General features: G+C 38.4%; 1 protein-coding gene across 1 annotated transcript; it reads right to left on the reverse strand.

The window, feature by feature from the left end:
* Positions 1 to 10,077: 10,077 nt before the first annotated feature.
* LOC104445097 (protein SRG1) lies at positions 10,078 to 13,092 on the reverse strand. The gene is made up of 4 exons (XM_010058909.3): positions 12,736 to 13,092; positions 11,288 to 11,535; positions 10,572 to 10,896; positions 10,078 to 10,486 (listed from the first exon to the last, which is right to left on the reverse strand). The coding sequence occupies exons 1-4, from the start codon at positions 12,985 to 12,987 to the stop codon at positions 10,220 to 10,222; spliced, it is 1,092 nt and encodes a 363-aa protein (XP_010057211.2). The 5' UTR covers positions 12,988 to 13,092; the 3' UTR covers positions 10,078 to 10,219.
* Between the last annotated feature and the right edge of the window lie 435 nt (positions 13,093 to 13,527).

Genomic DNA, 13,527 nt, shown 5'->3' on the forward strand with positions numbered 1-13,527 from the left:
CTTCCTCATTAATTAATCCTACTTGCATCCTAATTCACGATAAAAAATGGTTATCTGCATTTTCTAGTCGAAAATAGCCTATCTCAACTTTTTTCGCCAAAATCTCGGTTTGCAAAAAAATCTTTGAAGACTAAGTCGATGTTCCTAAAATAACTTGTGACATGACAGAACTTTCAATTTTTGAAATCAAATTCAAATTCACAATTAATTTCAATCTAGCACGATTTTAGCGTGACTTATGCTACTAGATAGTTTTCAGAAATTTTTAATGCAAATACTCGTGATTGATTTTCTTCAAGCCACAATGAATTTTTTCAACACATTGGCGATTCTTGGTTGTTGTGAAATCTCGAGGATTCAAATACGGATACAAGGTACCAAAACGATAAAAAAAAAATTAGACTAATGCCAATCGACGAGAATTTTTCAATTTGGTGGAATCACCCATGTTTAACCACACATCTCAGTCGAACTGACATATTTCTGATTTTTAATCTATCTTTACTATGCTATAATAATCTATGTAGATGAGCACGATCGAGTAATCGATTCATGGTCGAATTCCTAAGTCTATTGCATTAAAATTCTTTAATGACTTCCCCAGATAGTCTAGTTATTCCTAGAGTGATCAGCTTGAAGAATAGCACTATAGGTGTTGATAAAATGCTCATTTATTAAATTGAAAATAAAATTGCAAATTTCAGGATGTCACATTTATAACTTACATGGCATATGGATGATCAACCATCACTTGATATTGGAGTTGTGATTTCACAAAGGAATTGATACATTCTACTTTATCTTCAAGCTTCAACACCTAAAAACATTCATAACACTACATCGATTGCAAAATAACCTTTGTCGACGACTTACATGACACATTGTTGATGACTTTATCAACAAGTTGTCCATTTTGATAACCCTTGCTAATAACTCCTTTGACCAACCTTCAGGATAATCGATTGACTCCTCTACTTGTTGATAAACGAGTTGGTCAATTTTTTACGTATACATGCATAAAATGAATTTTGTTGGAAATTTTTCATTGTTACTTACTATCAAGGATTTGATTTTCCTATATTTGGGAAATTTTTGCAAATAATGTGTAAGTCATTTTCTAATATATGTAATAAAAAATAATAAGAATAAGTCTTGAGTATAACCTCAAGTCATAGTTGGGGGCACCGGGGCTTGGGACTTGAGCCTAGCATGGGGGACTTGGGTATGGCTATTGGGTCTTGTACCCAAGTGCAAGGGACCAGAGCCTGGCCTCAAGGGATTCTAACCCTTCCTCGAGGGACCCAAGCCCGACCATTAGGGACCTTAGCCTAGCTTGAGCATTAGGGGAGCAAGGATATCGGACTGGGGGGTCAGCGATCTTGAGCTTTGCTATTGAGGTCTCAAGCTCTAATCTTGGGAACCTAGGCCCAACATCGACAAACTAGGGCGTGGTAGCCAAGGTCCCAAGCCCAGTCACTTGTACTTGGGTACAATCTCGACCTTGGGGGAGCTACGCTTGCCCTCAATGGGCCTGCCCCAAACCTAGGTGACCTAAGCTAGGAGAAGGGGGGGAGTTGTATAAAATGTTTTAAATCTATTATACGACGGTTCATTTAGTCATAAACCTTTCAATTTTATCAATTTAGTTCCAAACATTTTAATGAATTGCCAATTTGGTCATTTCGATTAATTTTGGTTGGATATCGCTAACATGGTAGGCCAATTAGCACTGATCATCTTACGTGACGTGACCAACACTGACTTGGACAATTTTTGAAAATTTTTAAAAACTCCCAAATTTTTTACTTTTTATTTTCTTTTTACAAAGGTTTGGCACGGTTGTTGGCTATTGGCCGAAGGCCAATAACCCTCATCTAAAATTTGGCAACATAAGGGCTGGTGAAGGTCACGACACCCCACTAAGTCTTGTGACAGCCTAGACAAGGGTTTGCAACGCCCTTGCCAACCACAATGAGGTCTTGCAAGAGCTTGCCAAACTTCACTAGATTTGGTGAGGCAATGGCATCACAACCCTTGTAGCCATAGTGAGGGTGAGAAAGGGTTGCAGTGCGCTTCCTATGGCCTACAAGGGTTCATGATATCCTTGTTAGCCACAATGAGGGCTTATGAGCCCTCGCTAGATCTAGCTAGGGCTTTATGACCCTTGCCTGTGGTTAGGGAGGGCTTCCTCACCTAGAGCCCCGTGAGCTAGCCCTTGCTTAGTGGCTAGTGTAGGTCGTTGGCTCTTGGCCAACAGACACGCCACGTAGGAAGACCAATGCTAATTTGGCTATCATGGTAGCAATATCTAGCTAAAATTAACCGGAATGACTAAATTAACAATTTATTAAAAGGTTTATGACTAAATTGACAATTTATTAAAAGTTTTATGACAATTTTTACAAAAAATTAGGTTTAAGACTAAAATCGAAAGGTTTAAATTGGCCACCAAATGATAGGTTTAAGAATTTTTGGATAATTTTCCCTAAGTAGGTGTGTGGGTGACTCAGCCAAAATTGTTGGGGTCTTGGCACGGCTAGTGGGAATCTAGACAAGGGGCCTTAGGGACGTGAGCATCGAGGTATCTTGCTTGATTAGAATATATTTGTATTAAAAACATGTTCTACATTTTCTTAAAAAGTCATTTTCTGAATTAAAATTTTTATTTTCTGTTAATTATGGAAAAAAAATTCATTTCACTCTTTTTTTAAGTGATCCAAATGATTAAAAATGAAGGAAATATTTTTAGACAGTAAGTTTTTGTGAAACAACCGGAACCACTTGAATTAGATTTTTCTAATGTCAAGAAAACACATGGAATCCTTCAGCAATTTTTTTCCTCCCAAAGATCTCTATTACAGGTGAGAGCTTTCTATTTGGTGGATTTACTTAATGACTATGATGCGAGTAGCTGAAGAACAATTTGCATAGATGTCATGAGAAAATGTAGTAGACAAAAGGATAAGATTCTCAAGTTAGGGTGGTGTGTGTAGTTGTGAGAATGAGAGAAAGAGACTGGGGCATACGAGAATGGAAACGACGGAGAAAGGATATAGCAAAAAGTAAATAAAAGAGTAGCTTGAGTTATCCAACCTATGGCATAAAATTACCAAAACAATCATAAATTTATTGTAATTTTTTAAATTTAATCCTAAATAATTTTTTTTAGCCAATTCAATTTTAAACCTTTTATAATTATGTCAATTTATTCCATTCAGCCAAATTTGGTTAATCAACACTGACGTGGATGCTAGTCAACATTGACTGGTCCAACTGACGTTGACCTAGCAATTTTTTAATAATATATTTTTAATTTTTATTTTTAGTTTTATATTTCTTCTTCTCCTTCTGGCCAATCATCGAACTAACTAGCAGGCTATGGCTGGCAAGAATGACCTCGTTGACCATCGGTGAGGCCTTGTCGTTGCGGATGAGGTCACCCAACTTGCCTAGCCATGGTGAAGCTTGCCCTTGCCATGGCTGGGCAAGCTTGAGCTCGCCCGATGATGGCAAGGTCACCAGATCGGCTAGAAGAAGAAGAGGAAGAAGAAGAAAGAAAAGAAGAAAATAAAAATTATTAATAAAGAATTACCATGACAGTGTCAGCTTGATAGTTAGCACCGGTTAGCATCCACATCAATGCCAATCGACATTTGCATCAATGCTTCCGACCCAATTTGATCCGGTGGATTGAACTAACACAATTATAAAAAATTTAGGTTTAAATTGGTTTTAAAAAAAAGTTTATGACTAAGTTGGAAAAATTACAAAAGGTTTATGATTGTTTTGATAATTTTCCTATGTACCATCTACCATCCCCAATTGTTACTCTAAAAGTTATGTTTGGTCGTATATAAAATTCAAGTATTTTACTATATTTTATCTACTATTCGGTAATTGTAGTAATAATGTCAAATTTGTTCACATTATATCATGTATGTTGTTTGGTATAAACGACATATTAGTTTAAGTGAACAAATTTTTTACAAATGGAGATAATAAAAATCTCTTGCGACACTCTTAGTTACTTTATTTTTATTTACTTTTCTTATTTTATTTTCCTCTTTTTTAATTAATTTCTTTTATTATTATTTTTTTCTTCCCCTTGCATTATTCTCTAATAAAATTTCATTAAATATTAAACTGCATTGATATACCTAAAATACTAAAATACCTAAATTATGTAATAAATATAAATAGATATTTATATTTATATATTTAATCTATATTTAAAATGGAATTAATTTTGATTATATAAATTAAAATATGATTAAAGTAAAATAACTAAATTGTTATTTTGAATTTCTTATATTAGAATGAAAATATTATTTATATTCAAATATAATTTTATTTTTGTTAATTTAATAAATTTGTTATTCGAGAAAAAGTAACTTTCCTATTATGGATGTTTAAAATCCTATTCACTTTTATCTTACATTTTCCATAGGATAGTTTTACTTAGTATGTATCCTCCTTATATCCAACCTTATCCTATTTTGAGTAGGTACTAAATGCATGATAAAATAAATTTTATCATATCCTAAATTTTATCATAACAACCAAACAAAGCATAAAATCACTTTGCCTTTTATATGGCGGTGAAGAGCAAACTCAAGGCGATCTTTGATGCCCATGGTGTGACATCACAGATTTTTCTATTATGTTTTCTATTGAATAAATTAGACATTTCATTGAAGCGCCTATAGGGCTGTTCTTAGAATTGATCATTTTCGAGATAATTATACTATTTAAGGAAGTTATTAAGGAATTTTAATGCAATAGACTTGAGAATTCGATCAAGAATCGATTTCTCGATCGTGCTCATCTTTAGAGGCCATTATGACACAATTAAAAATCGATTTGAGATCAGAGATAGGTTTGTTCGACTGAGATGTGTAGCTAATCATGGGTGACACCACTAAATTGGAAAATTCTCGTCGATCAGCCCTAGACTGATTCTTCTGTCGTTTTGGTACCTTGTGTTCGTATTTAAATTCTCGAGATTTTTACGACAACCAAGAGTGGCCAATGTATCGAGTGGGTTCATTATGACCCGAAGAAAATTGACCATGGGTCATTTGCACTGAAAATCTCCGAAAACTACACGGTAGCTTAAGTCATGCTAAAATGTGCTCGAGTGAAATTAACCGCGAATTCAAGTCCAATTTCATAAATTGAATATTCTGTCATGTCACAATAAATTTTATGATTGTCGACTTAGTCTCAGAATATTTTTCTGAAACCCGAGACTTTTTAAAAAAAAGTCGGCATATGACTGTTTTTGTTCAGAAAATGCCGAAAATCATTTTTGGTCGAGAAATTGGGATGCAAGATGAATTCATAGGTGAGGAAAAATATCAATTTGGGCATTGAAGTGTCAATTGAATTTGTAAAGGCCATACGTGATTGAATCGAAGAGGAAATCAAGTCCAATTGAGAAGGAATGGTGTCAAATTTGTAGCTCCCCCATGACCTAGCTAGAATGGACCATCTCAAGGTTGTAAAGGTGAGCCTTGGCGGCCCATGAATAGCTAAGGAAGTGTGAGTGGTGTAGGATGGGTCAAAGGGACAATGGCTTAGAAGAAATTGGCCATGGTGGCCTCCTCCATCTCTTGCTTCCTCCCCAAGGCTGCCGACTAGCTTTGCTTCCCTGTCCCTCTCCATTTCACACTCTAGCAGAAGCCAGAGAAGGAGCAGCCACTGCCGGAGCAAGCCAGCAAGCCACCGCACACCGCACACCTTGCCACACCACCGCCCACGAATGCTGCCCCCACATGTTTGCCTCCATCACGCCATCCCAACCCATTGTCCATGCATCCCATGAGCTTTTCCAACCAGCTCCGGCCACCATAGGCCCTTGTCTGACCGCCGCTTGCCCCACGAAACTAACCGTCCGCCTTTACCGATCTTACTTCGCCAATTCAACTTTGTTTTCTCTTGTTTGCAGCTCAAATCGGAGGGGGAAAACAGTAGGTTTCCAACACTATTCCAAATCAGATTTGAGATGGTTCCGGTCCTCAAAACCTAGGCCCACTTTGAGAAGTATTGTCCCTCGTGACGTTCTCGTCGGTTTGATCCGACCCGTTCGTTAATCCGGTGAGTTTAGCTCACTAATTCTTTATTAATATGCTAATGATACTTATGGGTTGATTAGATTTAATTAAGTGCAATTAGGTGGATAGATTATATTAGAATAATTAAATTAGAGACTTAGTGATGCATGTTAAATAAATGGTTAGTGTAGTAACAAGGAAATAGGTCTTGGTATTTATTGAACAAGTCTCGGTAATTTTTTAGGCTCGTCTCAGCTTCCAATTAGGCATTATGGGCCTAAATTGGATTTATTGTAATTATTTAATATTTTTATAAAATTTATTTAATTATTTTTTTGAAATTTTTTTCAGAAATTATTGTGGGCAATCCGTTTATTTATTTTAGCATTAAACGAATTGATTTAAATATGATTTTAGAATTTTATCCCTAAAATATTTAATTTTAGCAATGGATTGGCAAATAACTGAGTGTCAGTTTATAGCACTATCAATATTTTAGTGGGCTATATAAAGTGGTGAGAAAGAAAGTTGTATTACGTGGCTCGGAGACCAAGAGTGACTTGTGGATTATATACATCACCTTTGAAAGGCACGTGGCATGTTACCTTAGAGAATGCATGTGGCTCAATGATTTGGTATACCACCTTAGAGAATGTATGTGACTCGGTGATTAAGTACGTCGCCTTAGAGAATGCATGTGGCTTGGTGATTAGACATGTCGCCTTAGAGAATGCACGTGACTCGGTGACTAAGTATGTCGCCTTAAAGAATGCACGTGGCTCGGTGACTAGATGTATACCGTCTTGGAAAATGAATAGTACATATTAAAATGACTGAGAAATGATCTGCTTGACATGTAATCAACTAAGTCGATTGATCAATGATTTGATCTGATGCTGTGAATTGATGTGGTTCATGTATATCTAATGTATACTAACTTGCAGGAAGGAATTGAGGCCAAGGTAAGTCCTTTGACTCATGTTGTGCTTAAGTAGACTCTAGAGTATATTGACTTCCTAATTGGGTTTTAGGGGATAGAATTTGCTAAGACATAGTCTCATCCCGATTGTGGACCATCATTTCAAGTCCCTAGATGGCAGCACCTCCACCTCTTCTCCTCCCATGCATTTTGGTATACCCAAGGAGATCACCAAGATAGGGTTCCACTTCCTGATACACCATCACCCGGAAGGTCTAGAGTATGTGCTGGTGAAATCAACCGTCTGGGTTGATGTGGATAGAGATGACCTGAGGCCCTACGAGTATCAATCATGGTATCGTCACTACCATGATGGAAGAAGAGATGGTCCGATATTGGAGGGTGATGTGCCTCTGTTTGTCTTAGAGGTAGCATTCAGAGAAGGGACCGCAGATCCCAAGAACAGAGCGGTGACCAATGCTAAAGACCCTAAGCTCGAGAGTGACCTTGACTCTCCCAAGTAATGAGCAGTAGACTCCAGCTGAAGCATGGAAGAATGAGAGGTCTAACAAGAAGAGGTGTACCTAGAAGAGAACCCCAATGAGAAACCTAAGGAGGAAGAACCCGAAGAGGAGGACCCTAATAAGGAATCGGAGGAGGAGTCCGAGGATGATCCGGAGTATGACTCGGATGAGGACTAAAACCTCACCCCGTTTTACAAACCCTAAGTGTGAACTGTTATGAGATAGATCAGACTCTTGATAATAGTATTGTAATATATACTATGAGGTTTGTCATGTATAAAAGTATGGTTGTGGCTTTTTAGTTGTGAAAAATATAGCTCTACTTTTCGAGGTTGGAATACCTAGAGTGCCATAACTTAGCACGGAGGAATATTTAAGTGCCATAACTTTAAAATGGTACACTTAAGTGCCAATATCGGAGTAAAATGGGACACTTAAGTGCCATTCCGACGAAAATCCGGCCAACTAGCGACGTGACAATTTTCGGCGAGTTTGGTCCAAAACGGCGTCATTTTGCACACGACGTGACGAAGAAAATAGAAAAACGACGCCGTTTCGTGTCTACGTGTAAATAATAATATAATTATTTAAAATATTCAAAAAATTAAAAAAATAAGAAAATTTTTAAAATTTTAAAAAATTTTAAAAATTTTAAAAATTAAGAAAAATTTAAAAGGGGGAGCTCGAACAGGGGCGGCTGAGGGGGTGGTCCTCAGCCCCCGGCCGGATCGTGGCGAGGGCCGTGATCCGACGAGGCTCGCCGTCGGTCGGCGGGCCGGCGACCCTAGCCGACCCTCCCCCTCTGTTGCCGGCCCTTCCCGGCAGCAATGGGGAGGCGGCGGCGGCGAGGGCTCAGCCCTCGGTCGCCCCATTCGACCTCCCCCTTTTTTTTATTTTTTTTATTTTTCTTAATTTAAAAAAAAATAATTTTTTCTTAATTTTCTTAATTTTTTAAATTTTTCTTAATTTTTTTAAATTTTAAAATTTTTCTTATTTTTTTCTAATTTGTTGAATATTTTAAATAAAATTAATTTTAAATCTAATTTAATTAATTTTTATATTATTATTTACACATAGACACAAAACGACATCGTTTTTGCATTTTCTCCGCCACGTCAGCATGCAAAACGACGCCGTTTTGGACCAAACTCGTCGGAAAGTCGCCACGTAAGCCATTTGGCCGGATTTTCGCCGGAGTGGCACTTAAGTGTCCCATTTAACTTTCAAACGGCACTCAAGTGCACCATTTTAAAGTTATGGCACTTAAGTGTCCTCCCGTGCCAAGTTATGGCACTTGAGCTGTTCTTCTGCCCTACTTTTCTATCCCATTGTTTTATTGTTTGGGGATTATTTTATCTACTTCCGCATGCGTATTAAAATGAAAGGGTCGACGATGCGTCCTAGGATGTCGCTAGTAATCGACTAAGGTGAGGGAAGGGTGCGTGCCCGAGGATCGGAGCATGACACATGGTGAGGTCTTGCCATCTTGGCCCAAGGTGACCTTTGATCAATGTTGCCACAGTGGTTACCTTGATTTGAGGAGGTTGTCTACCATGAATGTTCTCGGATCATCCAAGGCTTCCACAATCTCGATTCAAAGGTTGTTGAGCCTGATGACCTTGGATTAAGGTTGCCCTGGCGATTGCAGGTGCTTGAGATGGCAGTGACAAGGTGGCGTTCGACGATAGCTTTTAATCTTTGTTGATGCAAGGCCTTTGGACGTTTTGCAATTAGGGGGCTAGGGTTTACTGCAATTTCATAGTCGCTCGCTTGGTGTTCTTTCATGGGAGGGTTGGTACTTTTCATCATGGTATCTTGTCCCGGGATGGAAAATGCTACTTTCAATGATAGAGGGGGAATGTGGCAACGGAGTGAGGGACGACGAGAGTAATTGGTATTTACGTAATTAACAATTAAATCTTTCGACAACTATTTTCGCATTGGAAAAAAAAAAATGCTAGGATTGGTTTTGCCGAAATATTGACTTTCACGGGAAGAATCTAAGGGGTTCATTGAGTGGAAAAACCCCTGAAGATATATAATTAGGTTAGCTCATCAAATATATATTAGTTGGATTATGCGCGCGATGTTACTTTAGATATCCACGCCATTAAATGTATACATTTTCTATATATGAGTCATCCCTCCGAACTTTCTCACTCGCATGATACTTGAGATATGAAATTACCGAAGCTTTTGTTTATCTTAAAATGGGCTTGCTTGTAGAAATAAAGAGATTATAAAATCCAACATCCGTGGCTAATGATGACCTTGCAGTTCACCGTCTTTATCGTCCCACTGTTTAAAAAATTGTTTAGTTCTGAATTCTGGCTTAGTCTCACGACTTTCTTCATTTTTTTTTCTAATGACGAGCACGTTAAATAAGTTAGTCCGAGCTAAAAAAATACCCCTTAACCATATGGATCAATTAAGGTAAGACGCGAGCCATAGTCTCGTGAATATGGCGCTGCTCAGGCTATTACGAGGCTGCACATTCATTAATTGATCAAGAGAAGGATGGAACGGAACGTCAGTGCCATGGATTTTACAAGACTGTTTGATGGTTGAGATAAGCGAGGGATGAAAATGATATGAAGTTTTTGAAGTCGTTGTTGTCTACCTCAGAAAGGACCTCCATAAGATACAAAACCCATATCCTATAATCTGGTTTGATGACCATTCTTCATGTCACCGTTTTCACGTTCATGCTCAAAAGATACAACTCAGCTCTTCGAGGCTTCCTCATGCCTAATCCTCATGGCGTCGAGATAAGCTTTGCCCTGCAGCTCACTTGTTAGATAGCCCTTAAGATGTTCTGCCACCGTTATCCTCCTGAACAATGCTGGGGTCTCCGGGGCGATGAGGCTTTGCATGGGACCAATCTCGGCATCCATTCGTGGACTGAAGAATGTCGCGATAGAGACCCTCTCCTTCACTGCATTCACCGCCGCTCGATGCTCGATGCTCTGGTATATCCCATTCGTCATAATCTGCTTTAGGACAATGAAGAGAACACTTTGAGTATGAGACGATGAATTATCATGAATGAGTAATTTGATGTTGCAATATTATTACCTCAACAATGTCTCCTACATTGACGATGAAAGCACCAGGGAGAGGTTTCACAGGAACCCACTTCCCATCTTTCCTTATCTGGAGGCCCTCCATTTCGTTGACCTGGAGGAGAATGGTGATCGCGTCGGCATCAGAGTGAGAGTTGAGGCCTATCACGAGCTCAGGTTGTGGACATGGCGGGTAATAGTTCATCCTCATCCCTTGCAGGCCCTCTTCGAACATCCCCTCGAGGTCCTTTGCCTCTATTCCTAAAGCCTTCACTATGAGGTAGAGGAGCTTTATGGCTAGGGCTTGCATTTCCTTTGAGTAAGCGTCCAAATCATCTCTACCATGTAGACAATTTCATTCTTTAGGCGATAAGGGAATATTTTGGAGCATCCCCCGTACTAAACCCTTAAAAATAAGAAAGTTATTTTTATCGCAGTTATATTACATGACATGCTGATGCGATATTGCTTACTTAATTAAAATAATCTTATACTTTAGGCGATAAGAGAATATTTTGGAGCACGCCCCATACTAAACCCTTAAAAATAAGGAAGTTAGGTATATTGCAGTTATATTACATGATATGCTGATGTGATATCGCTTACTTAATTAAAATAATCTTATACTTTATGCATGTTTGTCCACGTGGCATGAATGTCACATACTAATTTTATCGTGTTTTTATGCATGTTTTCCCATGGTAAGAGAGCGGGAGTAAGAGAGAGAACCTGAAGGGAAGTGGGAGTTTGGGAAACAAGTAAGGCTTCCTGAGAGAAGCAGGGAGGGTGTTGATGTAGAAGATGTCAGCCCAATCAAGCTTTTGGTCTTCCGAGAACACAAAGGCCTGTCCAAAGCCGTCCAATTCGCCGTCTCTCTGCCAAAACTTCTTCTTCTCTTCCATTGGCATGTTGAACAGCTCTTCAATCCCCTTCTTCACTTTCTCTAGCAACTTAGGGTGCACTTCATGATTTATCAGCTGAACAATTGTTAACACTATCATTCATTATTCACCAAGAAACAGGCATTCCATTAAGATCGAGACAGAGAAAGTTCTGATCTTCTGAATGATGATTAACCAACAAATATTAATTCCAACATAAATTAAGAATGTTGCATTAGATTAATCTGTCTTATTAGCAATCTTTACAACAGATGACATCTCCAAATTCATCTAAAGACAGTTTGCGGTAATAATACCCTTTAACAGCAACATTGCTTTACTTGATCTCAAAGGTACAACTATTAGTCTACTTTTCCTGACACGAGGTCAATGGCTCGTTAACTTACTAAGCATGGCACGCAAACAACAGATGTTGCCTACCTCAAATTGACTATAATTTAGTTTAATCTAATAAATAAATTGTCATACATGGTCAAATCAGAAACATCGACTTGCTAATGTGGGATTGATCATTGTTCCCATATATATCCCCATTAAGCGTGAGGAACGCAAATAGATTGTGCAATTTAAGAAAATTTTTAGCAGTATCTATTGGGGATCTTTTAAAATGGTAATGCCTAAAGTACAAGATTTGATATAAAACTCGATGTTCTACTACCAATATTATAATGTCTAAGTGATAGTACAGGTAATGACCTATGCACTACGCTAAGTCCACTTTCATCGTCCTATCAAAAGGCAGGCTCATTAATACTGTAGTGAATCTCCTTTGCCCTTCTCCTTGCAATTCTTCCAAAGAAAACCAAATCGTTTTATGTGCCAATCAAGTCTGATTTCTCACACCTTTTACGAAGATTGAATGTTGATTATGCGGTGATCTAACAAAAGCGAAACATGAAATCATGAACTCAGGATGGCACAGAAGTATCCCACTTTATTGACCCCATGAATTCAGCATGCATAGGCTGATGCAGAAACTTAAATGAGGTAAAAAGTGAGTCCAGAGAGCAAAGTGAAGAATTTCCATTGGAAAATCTCATAGACAACCCTAAATGGTGGCTAAAAATTGTTCATCTAGCTGTCCCTACTTGGGTTAACCGTCCCTTGCAAATCCATTTGAATGACTTGGATCGACCTGTGTAACGATATTGAAAGCCCGCATGTAGTAAAAGTACTTAGGACATCATGTGGAATTTCAACCTATTTCAATCGAAGAACTCCCCTTTTTTGTCCGACACTTTCTCGGATACTTCGTACATGAAAGTTGTTTTGTACCTGAAAGAAGCCCCAGTCTTTGCACGCATGGTGCAGCTTCTCGAGCTCTGGCTTTGCAACTTCCTCCAAAACCAACCTCCCCAAGTCAATCACCGGGACTTGAGGCAAGCCAGAGCAAGCATCCGTGATCACAGGAGATTCTTGATCATCACGGATGTATCTCTTCGAGACTGTGGTCGGGTTCTCCTTCAGTATGTCCTGAACACACGGCACGAGAAGCGACCTCTCTCGTGTGTTTACCTGTGTCTCCATCGATAAAAATCCAGAGGATGAGAAATCACGGAGACTGATGATTTATTTGCTCTGAATGATGAGCTTAGTATGCTAACAAGAGAGGAGAGTGGGAGAGCCTGTAGCGTTTGAGCTAGAGGGATGAATCTATCTTTTTAATCAGGGGGCCGACATTTATTAATGGACTTTTGATAACGAATAGGAAGTGTCCAACGAGCGTAGTGTTCGTACTGTCCTCCGAGGGTAATGGTCCTTCAGAAAATGTTTTTTCTCCTAATGAATTATTGAAAACATATTTAAATATCTATAAATGATTGATTACTTTGGATAGATACCATATTATAATGTAATATATTATCTTTACAAAATGATTTGCGAAAAAATTCTCACCCTTGAACTGTCAATATATTAAGAAATATTTCATCCGCAATATTTAAGTGTAAGTTGAACATCTTCTACTCTTAGCACTCTAGGATTGGTACACTTGATCCGAATGTCTAGCGATTTCTAACTCAGGAGATGCATATGAATTTGAGAGAATGTCGAACATGTTTGATAAAA

Source organism: Eucalyptus grandis, chromosome 5 (genome assembly GCF_016545825.1).
Source record: "Eucalyptus grandis isolate ANBG69807.140 chromosome 5, ASM1654582v1, whole genome shotgun sequence".
Taxonomy (NCBI): Eukaryota; Viridiplantae; Streptophyta; class Magnoliopsida; order Myrtales; family Myrtaceae; genus Eucalyptus; species Eucalyptus grandis.